Source organism: Rissa tridactyla, chromosome 6 (assembly GCF_028500815.1).
Source record: "Rissa tridactyla isolate bRisTri1 chromosome 6, bRisTri1.patW.cur.20221130, whole genome shotgun sequence".
Classification (NCBI taxonomy): domain Eukaryota; kingdom Metazoa; phylum Chordata; class Aves; order Charadriiformes; family Laridae; genus Rissa; species Rissa tridactyla.
Window position 1 is genome coordinate 37,286,024 of NC_071471.1, and position 17,248 is coordinate 37,303,271.

General features: G+C 40.2%; 1 protein-coding gene across 1 annotated transcript; it reads right to left on the reverse strand.

Moving 5' to 3' along the window:
- Positions 1–142: 142 nt before the first annotated feature.
- LOC128911534 (nucleolar RNA helicase 2-like) lies at positions 143–17,054 on the reverse strand. The gene is made up of 15 exons (XM_054206565.1): positions 16,871–17,054; positions 16,053–16,319; positions 14,677–14,752; positions 13,817–13,995; positions 12,136–12,253; positions 11,098–11,283; positions 10,417–10,562; positions 9,289–9,438; positions 7,502–7,663; positions 5,477–5,596; positions 4,615–4,688; positions 4,263–4,422; positions 3,836–3,970; positions 1,629–1,673; positions 143–789 (listed from the first exon to the last, which is right to left on the reverse strand). Exons 1-15 carry the CDS (start codon positions 16,976–16,978, stop codon positions 586–588), a joined length of 2,130 nt encoding a protein of 709 aa, XP_054062540.1. The 5' UTR covers positions 16,979–17,054; the 3' UTR covers positions 143–585.
- Positions 17,055–17,248: the final 194 nt, after the last annotated feature.

The window sequence follows — 17,248 nt, forward strand, 5'->3', positions numbered from 1 at the left end:
TGCGCCGGCCCGGGCCGCCCCTTCCGCCGGCGCTGCCCGGCCGGTCCCTTCCGCCGGTTCCCCCCGCGCACCGGAACCGCCTCCGGCACGGTTCGACAGGCAGCAACCGGGCTGCTGCACCAGCAAAACGAGACTCCCCACAACTGTACGCCTCCTCTATCATAATATCGTACTCCAACTTTTAAAACCTTCCAACATCGGCTATGAACTCGTAAAATAGTATTTTATTATTATCTTTTTTCTTTGGAAAATGTACAGGTTTGACCAGGAGTTAAGATCTATATATGATACAGTGAGCCAGGCTACAGTTTTGAATGCGGCAGCTATATTCTGGAATAAAGATTTAGGTCGTACAGTTGAAATGGCAATGAGAAAAAGAAAGGAAACAATAAGTTTTATTTTTCTTGTGTTTTTTTAAAGTGAACAGGATCTTGTTTATGACCGAAGTAGTACTGAGCGGAAAAAAAAAATCTGAATGACAGACTCTTTCCAAGTGATACAAACACAGGAAACAATAGGAACAGCCTATTTTAATGAAATATAAAATACTGCAGTCCCATTTTTTCCACTTCTGAATTATTGAAGTTAACGATCAAATGCTCTGTCAAAACTTCGTTTCTGGCCTCTGCCTCTGAATCTGTTTCTACCAGAGCTACCACGCCGCCCATTCCTGGAGCTGGAGAAGCTTCGGCCGTTTCCTCCACCTCCTCCTCCTCGCTGTGATTCTACTAACTCTGGTAATTCAGTCGCCACGCACAAACGCCACTGTTTTGAATCTTCCCATCTTGACTATTGAAATAAAGTCAGACATATTAAGTTAAATTCTAGGAATGCGTATACAGTGTATTTCATAATTACTAAATTTGCTCAAGTGAAAAGAAAAAGTGTGAGCTAATAGAGGGGATTCAGGTTTCTAACTAAAGTGATCAATGCTGGTTTCAAATTTCAAGCGTAAGAGCTACAGTGCACCGAGTACACCTCAGATACTATCAAACAGAAGTGAAACCCACCTTAGAGCTTTACAGAGCAGTCTCATCAGTAAACTCTTCCCCCACCTTTCATTTATTAAGAATACCACTATAATTATTACTGATCAGAAATCCACACCCTCCCCTCAATTCCCCTCTAAGCCAGAACCAAACATTGTTTTAGGGGTGAATGAATGCCAGGGCACGAGGGTATGGAAATGCACTGAGTGAGAAATACCTGCAGGAAAGTCTAGGGAATTTTGGCATGGGAATATTAATTCTGCCAAGCAAAAATACAGAATTCACTTTTCTGTGGAGAGAATTCTGGGTGAAAAGAACGGAGGGGGTAGAAAAAAGGGGATTTTATAGCATAACGAAACTCGTGGCCTACAAAGATTTAATCCAGCAGCCGTAACAAGGGGTGGATTGTTCACACCACCACTTTTCTCAGTGCAAAAGTTTCAAGCTACAGATTTTTGGAGACAGGGGAATACTTCTGGAAAGGAACACCGTGTGTTTGTTCTGTTCCTTAATTCCTGCAAAGCCATCCCTTTTGCCACTAGGAAAAGCAGGATACAGGCCACATAATGTTTTCTGCCTAACCCAGTCCAGCCAATTTCATCTACAGTCCTCTGTAACCAGAAATTTCAATGAATGTACCTCTATTTCCTTTTGGTCTGCTGCAGGAACATCAAAGCACACACCCTAAAAAGAGACAATAATTTTAACAGATACAAGTCTAGCCTTTTAACTGGCTGCAACTAAATTAGATAGAGCCTACAAATCTATGTACTAGAATAAACAGTTTTATACTTCAAAATGTTTTTTTAATAGAGATTTAAGATGCTTCAAAATCTTTGAACATTGAGAGCGCTGCATCAATATTTCCCAAAACACCAATACTTGCACTTCCTTAATGTTTTCCTCAGATACACACAGATTTTTCTTTCCTCTGCATAGCCAGTACTTCCAATTCACATTTTCTTGCTCTTTAACAATAAGCTTACAACCCTCTGCATCCTAAACTCTGGTCTATTGACTTTTTCATTACTCATTTTGTAAATTCTTTCAAATCAGAAGTTTTAATCTATAATAAGAAATGTATACACCCAGTAAACTTAATATTTAGGTTCAGACTAAAAATCTGAATTTAGACTACTTGAATTATTAAGTATATAAGTATACATAAGTATATATACTTATACTTAAGTATATAAGTATATATAATATATTAATTATTAATATATAATTTGCGTGTTAAAATACTATTCTTTCTCCGAATGAGCAATCTGGATACTGAGAATTACAAATCTGATGCAGGGAATCCATCCAGAGATAGTGTTCCACACAACAAATACAGAACAATGCTGTGAATAGAGACAGAGGCAACAACAATAAAACAAATCTTAACAATTAATGCAATATCAAATATCATGTGTGAAGGATGCATTTCAGAAAAAGTGCCAGAGATGGAAATAATAAAAACAGTGTCCTCAAGTCAAATTTAAGATCAGAAGCATCTGGCCAAGAAACTTTGTGAACTATGTGTGAAATTCATACAGGAAGACATGCAGGTTAACTTTTACACAAACAGCGAACGCAGACGAGAATCCACACAGCACCCAAGATAAGAACCGGTTTTATTTAAAAAAAAAAAAAAATAATTTTAAACTGTTGTTCAAGTGTGGGCTGTCCCTTGCTTTAGGCTTTCTAGTTTACCAAGTCTGGGTTATCCTCAGTATTGGCATATAGATGTGCTGTGATTTTGCTGATTTGCTGAAGTAGGTGCCATCAACACCTGCCATTTTTATATCTCTCTCCTTTTGGTACTTCCAAAAAGCACCTGTTCCACCTGCACTCATACCAATCTTAATTCTCTACAATGCATCTCTACATAAAAGTAGAGATTCGTTCAACATCTGCCTCTGAAGTGTCCTCTCAACTCACCTCCAAACAGTTTGGGGATCTTTTTAGTTTGCCTATTGTTCTCCCCATCCCACACCACCTTAAACCACACAAGAACAAGGAAACAAACTGAATCATTCTATGTATGTGGTGTCTGTGATGGAAACTTCAACATGGATATGAATGAAGTATGCATGGCAATGCAGGTGCGTGAAAGCACCGCAAAAATAACAGCAGAAGAAGGGATAAGAGAATGGCATGTGTTGACAGCATGCAAATTAAGTCATCAAGATCACAGCATCTCTCTGTTCTGTTTTATTGACCTGGGCATGTTGAGAAGCAAGAAATACACCCAGAAAAACACAAAGATGAAGCAAATCAGCAATAATGCCAAACAACTCGCAAAAGCAGGACACAATATTCCTTATCCTATGTGTCACCACAAATAATCCTGAACAGACTGTTTGATCGCACATTCTCATATTTGTGAAAATCCATGCGAATTCTGAGATAAAAGTAGCGAGGGGAACCATTTTTGTTTAAAATAACTGTTTCTGGACAAGCTTTGCTACAGTTGTTGCAACACTGTTAGGCAGACAACCCAAAAAGTAACTCTGTGACCTTTCCATTTCAGGTACGAGAAACATGGGGGACACGGACTATCAGAACTGGCTGTCCTGAGAAATCCTGTTCTATGTTTTATCATTAAGGTACAGTAACACTGTTCGTACCTTTCACCTGTCCTGCTATATCCCTGTAGCCATGCTATATACTGCATTTTACTCCCTCCTCAGCACGTCAGTGGAGCAGAGCCCTAAGGCCCTGCCCTAACAAAATAGATTGAGGCCCATCCTTCTGTCAGAGTCTTGTCCTTATCACTAGGGCCTGGAACGAGGGAAAAAAGACCAAATATCTCCCTTGACAACTGCTGAGAAAAGGCTACAAAAAAAAAAAAAGCTTACCATTTTTCCCTTGAGGAAACACATTCTGTTCACCTTTCTATCAACATCATCACCCAGCAGTTCTCGCAGTCTTCGCCAAGCATAGCTCATGTTGTTTATTTCTTCAGAGCAGCGTAGTATCATTGTAACAAATCCCTAAAGAGTAAGAAATTGGGCATGCTCTATTCTGTCAGAGGAATAAGCTTCAGCACATCTATCACACACAAGAAACCTGCTAATTTACAGTTTATAAACTGACTTTTCAAATGGATACTGTTATGGGAGAGCGAGGATATTTATAGCCACGATATTCTTGCTTTTAACCAAATTAGTAGTTCCTGGTGGCTTACATACAGTTCCCAAACTATGTCACAAGGAGACAAATAAATCTCTACACAGAGATGTGTTGGGGTTTTCTTCAGATTCAAGACAAATGTTAAGCCCTTACCGCATCTGAGTTCAGCAGGGAACGCTGTTCAATGGAAGTAGCACCTGAAATATGGGCTAGAGCTGCAGCCAGGGCATTAACTGGTCCCTTTTCTTGTATTAGCCACCGAGCAGATTCTTTGAAATACTCAATAGCAGTATGAGGAACAGAATCCAGACATCTAAGTAATTAAAGCAAAAAGATTAAAAAAAAATTAGACACTAATATTTACTAGTCTCTGGAACAGAAGAAAAACAGCAGTCCAAGACTTAAATAGCGATCAGTTCAGAGAGACAGCAACGAGCAATCCAAACAGCCCTTCTGAAACAGGAAGCTTGGAAGATACAACAGGGCTTGAAGTCACCAAACACACCTGATGGCATCTTTGCTGGAAGCCTTTATTATATCTGTTGCAGTAGGAACACCAACACGCTTGAATGTAATGCCCTGAAATTTAAAAAGCAAAATACGGATGAAAGTTGCAGACCAGAAATAATTCAGTTCTAAAGAAACAGTATTGGACTGTAATGAAACAAGCATCTAAATCTATCATTTTTCTTCTTCTTTTCACCTTTTAACTCCCAACTTTTGCTAGTGAAAATTACAAGATCAAGCTTATAGGAAAACGGGTGACACTTAAAAGCCTTTTATGTACCAGGTCAGTTTACACAACGCAGTGACCTTAAACTGAAATAAACAGAGACCATTCTAGCAGATTCCATGGGGAAAAAAAAGTTCTACAAATCCTAAATTATTAATTTTTGTCTTGTTTACTTGGATTTAAGTGCAAGTTACACAGCCTTTCTAAATGTAAGTCTGAGTTTTACGTGCCAAGACTAAACCATCTCATCCCAACTGAATACTTAATTGGTGAGAAAACTACCATATGGAACAGTGCAAAAATGCAGGTAAGAGTTCTCAGTAAAGCTACACATATGCAAATCACTGATCAGACAATAAGGCAGGGAGAACACCAAACTGAAATCCCGCTAGCTTCTTCTCATTTCCACAGATACAATCTTACTGCCGTTTGCGGAAAAAGCACAGGCATGACAATCTGCAGCGCACTCCCTGTTCCACAGTAACTGATGCTGTACCCAAACTCTGCAAGGTAACTGAACCTCAACTGGATCCTTTATAAGCTATATTCTGTAACTGAACTATTGAATAAAACATGAAGATTTTACATGCTACCCTAACACATTACATTTTACTAGAAGAAAACTATACTTTACCGCTTTTTGTTCCACATATCTTAGCTGATGTTCTTCCTTTCGCTGATAAAAACAGATACAGATCCCAGTCCGCCCAGCTCGACCTGTGCGTCCAGAACGATGGATATAGGACTCCACATCCTTCAAAATAAATAGCCTTATTACTTACCTAACTTATTGTAATTTAATCAAATCATTGCATTCACATAACTTAGCAGAAGCTATTACAGTTAAGCCTGAATACATAATAACCGCATCAGAGAATTAAATTAAAAAGCATTTTTTCACTGAAGTCAAACAAATAAGCTTTTCCATAACCCTCTAAAAATCACGGTTTGAAAGCCAGAATCATAACCATGGACCAACTAAGTCCTGTTTTGGTATCACCACAGACAATATGAGAAAACATTTTGAGTGTGCATACATCTATAACAATCCCACCCACGCTCCTGCATATCAACTTAAGCATGGTAACTGAGATATTAATAGGGAATTCACTGAAAAATTAGTTTGCTTCTTTGAAACCCTCTTAACTTCAGCCAACGCTCTCATTGTTGGGGTGCCCTCTTCATATATGCCCCTACTTAGTGAATCATTCTTGCAAGACAAACAGCCTTTCTTCACTTTCCACTGCTTCCAGACTTGCGGTCACCAATCCTTGAAGGGAGAGGCTTTAAACAGCCTTAAAGGAAGTAATTTTCAGGAGACCATGTTGCGTGAAGAGGGGCCAAGCAGTTTTGGCAGAAGATAAACCCCCTTGCGTTCTAACACTCCTCACCGAGGTGGGAGGCTAGGTGCGGCTAGCTTTAAATTCTGAGTGATGCCCAATTCAGCACTATTGTCGAGTCGCGTTTAACATGTATTAAACTATTACGATTTGGATACACTAATAGTGGACTGGACCTTCAGTCTAGTCACGCTCCTGAACTAGCACGGCCACTCTCGAGTCTTTGGTCGTGTTCAGTGAGAAACCAAAACGACTAGCTACTTAACCAGTGCAGTTTATTTAAACAACAGATATATAGGTTCTTAGGATTGCCGGTGTTAAATACACTGTCTGCAAAGCATGTGCAAATAAAGATATTGTTAAGTATACAAAATGCGCGACAAAGTTATAAACAATACAGCCTGGCTATAAATGTAGGATAGAGATTCTCTAAAGAAGTTTCTAAGTTCCCCGAGGAAACACTCGGTATAACCTAAGTCTTACTCAAAGGCGTCCCTATGGGGGGGAAGAAAGGCTCAGCCCGTCGACTGGTCCCGGAAGTCAGTGACGGAGTTCTCCTGACTTGTTTGCGATGGTGTCTTCCCTCATTTCCCCCCTCTCTCGGGCTATTTTTATACTATTTTTTTTATCTTCAAAGTGGAGTTTGAGTGACTTTAGTCATAAATATTTTTATTACGATTGGTGTACTCAAGGATGAGTGGTCGCACCTTGGGGGTGGGTAGCCTCCGGGATGGAGGTGTGTTTTGGTACATTGTAATGAGCAAAGTTCACACAAAGGACAGCATTTCATCAACATTTGAGGAAATGTTGGCTCGTGTAGCAAGTAGGGCCGCTTATCTGTTTCGTAGTAAGCAAGTAGGCAGCTTATCTGTTCCGTAGTACCATCTTGTTTCCATACCCGCTACTCGTCATAAGGGAAGGCCACGGAACAACCGCGATCTGTTCCATCCCTCATGTAGTTGCACAAACAACCTTGTACAGGGAATCGCAGATGTTGCATTCTTTGTGTGCCAGCTGCGGCTGTATTCTACCTCAGAAGCCTCTTGATTTTATGACTTTCCTTAATGTATGAACAATGCTGTACTTTTGTATTCTTGGCCAATTTAGTAATTATTCCACAGACCATCTTTAAACACACTCGGGACTGATGCACTCTAAAAAAATCCTCTAAGAAACTACTTCTGCATATCAGGACATTCCTTACCCTTAAATGCAATGCTGATATGCTCCGTGTGGTGAACACAATCACCTGATAGCCCTTACTGCTTGAAAACAAACCTATAAATTATTACAAGACACCCAACATAACCGTCTCCTACCTTTGGTGGTGAACTTTGTACAACCAGGTCAACTTCAGGGATATCTAAACCACGGGCAGCTACGTTGGTTGCAACCAGAACTTTAAATGTACCATTTCTAAAACCTTTCAGCGTGATCTCTCTTTGCTTCTGCGGAATGTCACCATGCAATGACTGGCAATCCTGAAAAACAGTATTATTATAAGACTGTACCAAAATCCAAGACAGTGCTCCATTTTATGGTCAGTTTTGGGTACAATATCTTGGTGTTTGATAGATACCGTATAGCAAGAAGAACTGAACTACCAGAGTTTATATTTGAGGTGTCTTACAATATTTACTCGGTACTTCTTACTCATATGCCTCAAAGACCTTTAACAAAGGTAGGAGGAAAATCACAATGTGTGCCTTTTCTTCTACACCTCTAATTACTGTGATCTACGAGAACAACTATGCCCTAACTTGCCATCCACACCATCTATGCAAGGCTTAGCTGTTTCAAAATAATCATCAACAATTTTCTCAGGCCTTCTTAGTACTCATTCAAAGAGATCAACTCCAGCTGCAGAGATAATTTTAATCCAAACATTCTGGAAGTCCTTCTGTATCACAGCAATAACAAGTATGAAGACTAAATATATAAAAATTGTTTTTTCCTCCACTTCACATTTCACAGCTTGCCTACAAATGGCTACCAAGTTTTCCACATGTTAGCATCACACGCTAGGGTAATACACAGGTGCTGCAGTCAGCACAGAATTCAAATTTTTTTTTTCCAGACAGTTTTGGATTAGTGTCAGCTGGTAAATGGAATAGGCATATATTCTGTTCGTGAGTATTAATATGCTAAAACAGAAACATCTAAGTAATTTCCTTATCTTACCTGCCAAGATCAGAATTCTGCATTGCCTATGCAAGATTTGGTATCACTAACACCACCAGTAACGCAGGATAAGGCTCCACGCTCAGGTTTAGCTGTTAGTGAGGTCATCTAGGAGTGTGGGAGAAACACTCCTGAACACAGCTGTGGCAGATGAAAAAGCTTCTCCTTTCCCTAAGAACACAATGCTATACTGCTTTCTATACATAACCCATCTCCTCAATGAAAACACATAGAGAAAAAGTAGTTGCTGTGATACCACCACCAAAAATGAGCATGCAGTGCCAGTATCACTACATATCATAAACATTGCACCACTACATCAATTAGTTATTTTCCAACAGTGCTAGAGTGTGTTGTACCACAAATCTCAGCTCATTCACAAGAGACGGCAGATTGAATTATTTCTGTGTACACATCTTTAAACTCTTCCTAACAGCTAAGAAACACCTTAATGAAAATACAAACATATTACAGCTCTAAATTCTAATTCCCCCCCCAAACAACAATAATTATGTCAGCATCACAGATCAGTAACTGCCATTCCAGTACCATGACCTGTTTATCCTTAGCTGTCTGTCTCCATTTTATAAACCAAGACAGTCCTCTATACAGAAAAGAATTAATTCACAACTGCTTCGTTTAATGTCAATGAGAACTCCTCTTTTAAGCAAAAAAAAATCCTTTATAGCCCCATTCTGTTAGCCTAGTCCTGAAGACTATAATGCTATAAACTTTCAACCGGATAGTTTTGGGTTTTTTTACGGGTTCTTTTTGGCAGTTTTGAAACTAGCTCAGCACCTGCAAAAGCCTGCCGTATCCACTTTGAAAGTCTCTCTTTAAAACTTAACTCAGCGTAGGTCTGGTATCAACATAGGGTTGATACATCTCTGAGAGGTTTTATTACTTAACACAGATGATAAAGTACCTGTTTGATTGAAGCATTTAAAGCCAGTTCGTTTGCCTCCTTTTTGGTCTCACAAAACACAATCGTCCTCCCATGGCTACCACTGTAGACCTGAATGACATCTCCAATAACTGCAGCTCTCTGAGACCAGTGACACTCTATTGCCAAATGCTGTGGAAAAGAATTCCAGTGCTTAGCTTACATAAAAACACAATATTGTTTTTTAATACATTTGAAACTGTAAAATCCAGAAATACTAAAGAGTTATACAATTTCCTGATGGGTAAAATATGCTAACTCATGTTCCTGGAACATGTGAAATCCACAAGGCTCTTATGTCCACCATGATTGGTCTAACATCAAGCGAAATAATTACAGTAATGGGGGGGGGAAAAAGACGACAGTCTATAAATCACTTTTTTAAAGCAAGGGGAAAAAAAACAAAGCAAATGTCATACCATTTCTCTGGAGGACAGTCAGAGGTGCAATATTTTATTACAGTACTATCGACTAAAGCTTTATGTCAGTGAAAAAAATAAATACAGTGTGTTAAAAGTTTTTTTCAAGCACAAGATAAACATTCTTTCAATCCCGCTGATAAAATCATCATGTCTCCAACTGATCTGTCAAAGTAACTGCTAAGCAGTACTTAAGCAGAAACAATAATTTATCAAGTAAAGATAATTAATTCTGACTTCTAGCATGTATTGCATTCCTTGCTATGGTATTTACTGCATAGCAAGCAAAGGCCTAGTGAGGTGATATACCACTGGAAGTTTGAAAAAACCTCCTGTACACGGAATAGCAGAATTTGACTGCGATGTCTGTGGTAATTTAATGCGTGCCTTTTGCTTCCAACTCGGATAAATTCAGATACTGCTTTTCTCTGAAAACCAATAAAACTAACTGATAACTGATCCTTAGTCTACCTGAGATGTCTATGAAGTTACTGGATGCTGTGAGAAGAGAGACAGATCCTAAACCTGGAAACAGTTTGAGTAGCTGTAATGTACCTTATGCTTGAAAAATAATTCTCAAAACAAATTTCAACACCACCCCGATAAGGTACCTTAGGACAGGATGACCTTTTGTAGCATAAAGGAAAAGGGAAGAGCCCTGAAAACATTCCACATTCGATAGATTACTCACTTCTACTGTTGTAGCAGCCTTTTGAGTTCTTTTCCCAATAAGGTCAATCTGTTCATATCTAGACTTCATGTATTTCTTAGCCACATCGTACACCCAGTGTGGGCAAGTTGCAGAAAACAGTAGTGTCTGGGGATTGTCTTCAGAATCTTAAAGAACAAAACAATGTTTCATCTTGCAGAGGTATACAAGTTGATTATACAAGTTATTAAAATATGAGGTAAAATATCAGTATATAAAATAAAGAAGGCTGTTCTGCTTTTTAAATTTATGCATTACCAACATCTAGAGAAAAAATACTCTCAAAAGTCTAAATATTTTCAATATTAGGAAAAAAGTTACTATGATCAAAAATCCAGTCTATTGTCAAGTGGTGAAAAGGGTAAAGAGCTTCTAATTCCTTTTAACTGGAAGAAATCTAAGTACAAATTATATACAGGTGTCAAATAAAGTTATTTACAGATCCCTAGGTACTGGATTTTAAGCTTTGCAAAGGTCCTGTGAACGATTCCTCTTTTGCAACACTTCCTCATGTACTGCGGTTCACAGTACATTTCCTACAATATAGAGTATTCAGTCATTTCTAAAAAAGCTACCTTGCAACTTTCAGAAAAATATACCTGAATTTTAGCAGACTAAATTGTTATTAATGTTTCCTACTGTTTGTTTAAATATTGAGATTACCCTTTTTGTATGCAACTCGTAAAATGTCTTCCACTTGCTCAGCAAATCCCATGTCCAGCATCTGGTCAACTTCATCAAGTACAACATGTTTCACCTTGGTAAGATCCAGCTTGCCATTCTGAAGATGGTCTTTGATTCGACCAGGTGTCCCAACCAAAATGTCAATGCCACTTCTCATGAGATCAACTGATAAACAGGAAAGAGCAGAAGAGGAGTTAGCAGTGAAGTAGGGAGCACTCCACATTAGAAACACACGGTAGCTAAGTAATAATGAAACAGCTTCTTCAACCATTCAGAAGTACTCTCCTTACAAATTTAAGTGAGAACAAATGATGAACAGGAGGAGAAAACTTGAAGGTAGAAGAAGTTCTACTGCTCTACCTAAAGGAAACAAGATTTCCTACCTCACTTCCCTCTCCCCATGATTTAAATAAAGTGGCAAACAAAGAGCTTCTTTTAACATACTTTGGAAATAGTTGGCTCTTCCTAAATTGTCCACATTAATTGGAAACTTAAAAAAAAAAAATCCTTTATTTAACTATCCAAATTACTGAAATCATCTCCTTCCTAAAGTTCTGTGGGAGAAAAAAAAAAATTCATCCCTAATGTCTCAAGATGTATTATGATGAAAGAGCTTACTCTCGTTCCTGCTCTCATTTGCCTTGTTTACAACCATCGAGACAGTAAATTATGCTGTAACAACACAGAAATTCTTTTCCACTTTACAAACCCCCTAGATATCCCACATCACACAAAAAAGCCCACACCAACTCACAGCTCTAAGACTAAACAGTTTTTAAAGAAAATATAAATGTTTACAAGAACCTAAACCCAAATACGCTGTATACACACAGTATATCTTTCACTTAAGATATTAACTACAGTTATCTCTCACCAGAAGATACATTCTGAGCTACTGAATTCCCCACAAATACGCTCCAGTTCTCGAGTTAAAAGTGTGTGTTTGTAAGGATCCAACTGCATTTCTCAAATATGTCAGTCAATCGACATTTCCATTATTAGTGATGTGTCACTTACTTTGTCCATTATACGGAGTTCCTCCATAAAAACAAGCTACTGTTAGCTTTCTTGTGATGTCCTTGAAATCTTTGGCAACCTGGTTTGCCAGCTCTCTTGTAGGACAAAGAACTAGTACCTAGACAGAAGAAAGACAAACAGATGTTCTCTCAGCACAGCTTCTGCCAAGAAACCACTAGACTTCAAGTCATTAGCTTAGGTCTGATCATTCACATAATTTAAAAAAAAAAAAAGAAAATCTGGTTTAAGTAGTTATCTAAGCAAAGATTAGAGAAACGCACTGATTAAGTTTCTTGTAACATCATTAATCTCCTTCAGCATATACTCATTTAGGACAGGATAACTTCTTTTTAAATGAGATGGACAGGAGGTACTTGAATCTTATTTAACTTCAGCTCTCGAACACATCAGCTACAAGTTTTCTTCTACATGCGCATATGCTGTTTGAGTACAAGACTGAAGGATTTGGGTAATAAAAGGTTTTTACACATGCTCAGTAACGCTTCACAGTCCTGCGAGAAGGCGTAAGAAACAGCTATCAACTGTCTCCCAGCTTCCCTGTGACTCAGGGAAACATATGTTCAGTCTGCAAGGCTGGTGTTCAGCACGGTTCTGCAGCCTGTGCTAATGTCCTCGCAGAAGTAACGAAGGAACCATCCTCTCTTCCAAAATACAGGCTTCACCGCAAGTGATGGACAAGCAACTAGCTAGGAGATTTAACTAATTTAGTTTAACATGTGATTACAGTGCTGCTCTCAAACCTGGCATCAGTGGCTTGGCAAAAGGAACCTTAAAATCCTTATCCTGTTACTTCTTTCAACATTGAAACACGTTACAAAAAAAGAAATTAGTAGTCTACTATGGTAGAGTGAGGTCTGAAATCCTTTTTATTTTAAGATTTATGACTCCCTCAAAGAAAACTTTCCCTTTTCCACAAGACTGTGCCAAATCTAGAGCCAGCATTCTCAGTCAGACAGCCAACATGATGGGCAGATGCAAATAAAAAAGCTAGTACTAGTTTTGAAATGAGTTTTGGGTAATCTACAATATGAGTGACAAGATGAAATAAACCGGGAAAAAAAAATCCACCATTAATGGGGTTACAATAAACTTTGGCCTATCTAGTTTTGGAGGGCATCATAAGCATTTGGTGAAAAAAAACATATATGGTTTTCCCTCGCAGAATGCAGACAGCTCATAATCAATCTGCATTCTCTGGAGCAGAAGCTCCAATATCTGGTGGTGGGCCAAGTGAAAACTAAGTCTATTTTTAAAACCTCCCACTATTTACATGTTTAAACAAACACATTTAAATAGACAGCTTTTATCAATCAGAAAAAGTCACTAATCTCCTGCTAATTTGGGAGAAAAGCTAGTAACCACTGGTAAGGTGACTGAACAAAATTAAACAGGAACACATTGAACACCTGTAGTTTCGGTCTCCCTGTAGGCAGAAAAAGGAATTGACAAGTGGATAGAACCATTTTGCTCTTAACTCTTAGTCAGAGGGTAAAAGGCAGCACAGCATGCAGGCAACGCCCAACAAAGGCAACTTTCAAAGAATCTTTAATGCGGGTTAGCTTATCCCTGCACAAACCTGAAGAACTTTTCCAGTGGGTTAAGACTCTGAATCACTCGGACATAAGACAAAGCAAAATCAGCATTCTAACTAGGTAGTTACCTTTGGTGGACGGCCTCTTCTTCTTTCCTGTGAGTCTCCCTGAAGCTTTTCAATTAAGGGAATAGCAAAAGAGAATGTTTTCCCTGTTCCAGTTCGTGCCTGAGCAATTACATCTTTGCCAGAATATACTGGGTCGAAAGTCTTCACTTGCACGGGAAACAGGTACGTCACTCCTCGAGCTGTGACAATTTCAACAGACTTCCTTAATATGATCATTTTACAAGTGTTCTTGCATACAGAGGAAGTTATCCCAAGCAGAACTTCCATCAACTCTGAAGTCAGCCAAGACTCTATCATCACCTCCACTGATTTATTTAATCACAAAGTTCATCTGCAAAATGTGCCCTGGGACTGTCCATTTTATTCTCCTACTTCCAACCAAACATAGTGCTAGCGGGGGCAGATGAAGTTAATGAAAGCCTTTATTTATGTAATACTCCCCACCCATCTATGAAAATCTCTTTCTTTCAAATAAGACATATATCAAAAACACTTCTACTCTCAATTTCATACTGTCATGCACAAAATAACATCAAAGATATTAAATAGAACTCATTTTCCTTTACTCACACTGAAATAATTGTTAATTGAAAAATTCTCGCACAAGATTAATTTTTTTTTCAGCTTATGTAATTTAAAATTCTACTGTAAAGGCTGAACTGGGCAACATTGCAAACAGAAAAGTCTATATTTGAAGACATATTTAGAGTAGGCAATCAATATGCTTTCTGTACAGCATCAGTGCTTGCATACGCACAACCAGAGCGCATCTCAAAGCTCACTGATTGAATACGTTGAGCACCAAAATACATGACAGTCATAATTTACTTTCTGTGGTCACACCATACCAAGAAATTTACCTTGAAGGAGCTGAACAGTCCCTTTGGAAATAGAAAAATTGGAGAAAGCACCCTCTTTCTGTTCTTCAGTCATCTCCTGTTTGGTAAAGAAATTACATAATGTTCCATGTGAATATCATACTATTGTCGGAAAATTCAAGGTAATGGCATAGGGCACTGGTGTCATACCCAAGGGTCAAATTTTCAGTGACAGTACCCCAGCTGCAGCTAAAGAGCCTTCTTTGTTTTACTTACTATCATATTTCAAAGTTAGACAAAAGTGATCTGTAATTTAAATCAAGACTCTTTCCTATCTAATGGCATAACCCTGTAAACGCAAAACGCCCAACTTAAAACTCTGAAAACTTTTAATTAAATTTAAACATTCTGTTTTACATAATTACCAATGGCCTAACAGATCATGTAGTAATATGCAAGATTCAGGCTTGAGATCTAGCCTATTTCCTACTTCCCAATTAATACACAGTGATTTACAGATACAGAAATTGATCCCCAAAAGAATAATGTTACAAGGTAGAGCATCAGACGTGCCTACTTAGTAATGCCTCACTTCCATATAAGTTTTCACAGCACAGTGATTAAAACGCTAAGCGTGAGGAAAGGATGTTAACCCTGGAAACCATGGAAACCCTGGATGCTTTGTGAAGCATCACTTGGAACAAGAAACAAAACCAAGCAACTGCAGAACATACAGGTTTAAAGACTTTTCAAAACAAATCCTAGGTACAACAAGATATGTCTCCCTTCAAAAAAACTCTGGTTCACATCAAGCAATTAAAGGACCCCAAATCAAACAGTCAGACAAAATAAAAACATTCTTACAGAAACACTTAAGAAGACTTACAGAACCGTTACAACATATTTTATTACATTAAGGACCATCTTATCACATTAACAACTACTATTTAGTAAGATCATACATAAAAACATATTAATACATAACTTTTTTTTTACTACTAGCTAAAAACAAATAATTCTTATTTCTCTACAGAAGTACTCATAATACCAAAAAAAAAGTCAATTAAACTGTATTTGTGGCAATTACAATCATATCTAATGATGCTGAATCATATTAAAGCACCATCTCACTGCAGCTTGTTCGTCTGCCAACAGCTACCACAGTACCAGACTGTCGAAGTGACAAAACTAAGGTGAGCTGATCTCGAACTTCAGGACTGCCATAATTTAATTTTTTTTTGCAAATACTCCACAGAAGGGACAGATCAAGTAGCTTTAAACCCAGGAAATTTACAACAGTCTTTCCTCTGATTAAGAGAAAAAAAAGAAAAGATAACCCGTTCTAAATTTAACCTCGTTGCAACACCAGAGTTGAAAGCTAAACACATCACTATAACTAAATCAATCATTAGTTTTACCTGGTCTTGGTCACTGTCACCATCACCACTCGATGTTTCACTGGAATTACTGTGCCTTTTTTTGTGGGTGGATTTAATGCTTAAAGAAGACAATCTCGCATTCTCTGGGCTTTCCTCTCTCGTGTGACCGTTTTGCTTAACCCCACTCCGCGATTTCTTGAGTTTTGGGGAATCAGTGTCATCCTCTGACTGCTCACTTTCATCCGTCGGTGCCTTTCTCCGCCGAGATTTCTCACGGCGTTTAGACTTCTTCTCTTTTTTCTCCTTCTGGTAAGGCAAAAATGAAAACAGGTGCATACGATCCAAACGCCGCGAAACAGAGAAGACAGTTAAAATTAAAAGTTTTATCTTCTCGTTACGGACAGGGGGGAGGGGCTGGTGCGAAGCCACCGATCCCTCCCCACCGCGCCCGGCGGCATTTTCCCAACCACGAGACACCCGGACCTTCATTTTCAGGACTCTCCACCCCCCTCACCAGAGCGCTCCCCGACGGGGACGGCCACACGCCTGCTCCGGCGGGCCCACCGCCCCCGCTGGAGCCGTCCCGATGCCGAGGGGGGGGCCGCGGCCCGGCGCCGCAGGCCCTGCAGCCCGCCCACCTCCCGGGAGGCCCCGCCGCCGCCGCGCACGTGGTCGGCCGACCGGCCCGGTACTCCCCACGGCCGCGCCGAGGAGACCCGCCCCGGTCCCCGCCACCGGTGGGGGACTGTCCACGACCCGCCAGACACGATCACCGGCGCACAGACGAGGCGGCGCGATGGTTGCGGCGGGCAGGCCGCGCCCGGCCGCGGAAGGCCGCGGAGCCCCCTCCCCGGTACCTTGCGCCGCCGCCGGCTGCTCTCCAGAGATGACTCAGTCTCCATAGGGCACTCGGAATCCGACTCGGCCTCGCTACTGCTGGCGCTAAACCGGGTGGCTTCGGGCATCTCCGCTCGCCGGCCGGTCGCCACGCCGCCACCGCCGTGTGACAGGAACAGAGGCCGCCCACTGCCCCGGCAACGCGGGGCGGGGCCGCGCCGCCCGGCAGCCAATAGCATGCCGCCGCCGGACTACAAGGCCCAGCACGCCCCGGGTCTCCCGGCTGGACTACAAGGCCCAGCATGCTCCGCGCCGCCGCCCTCGGGCGTCCGCCATGGTGGGCGCGAGCAGCGGGCGGAGCTGGGGGCTTCGGGCCGGAGGGGAAACGGCCATCGGCG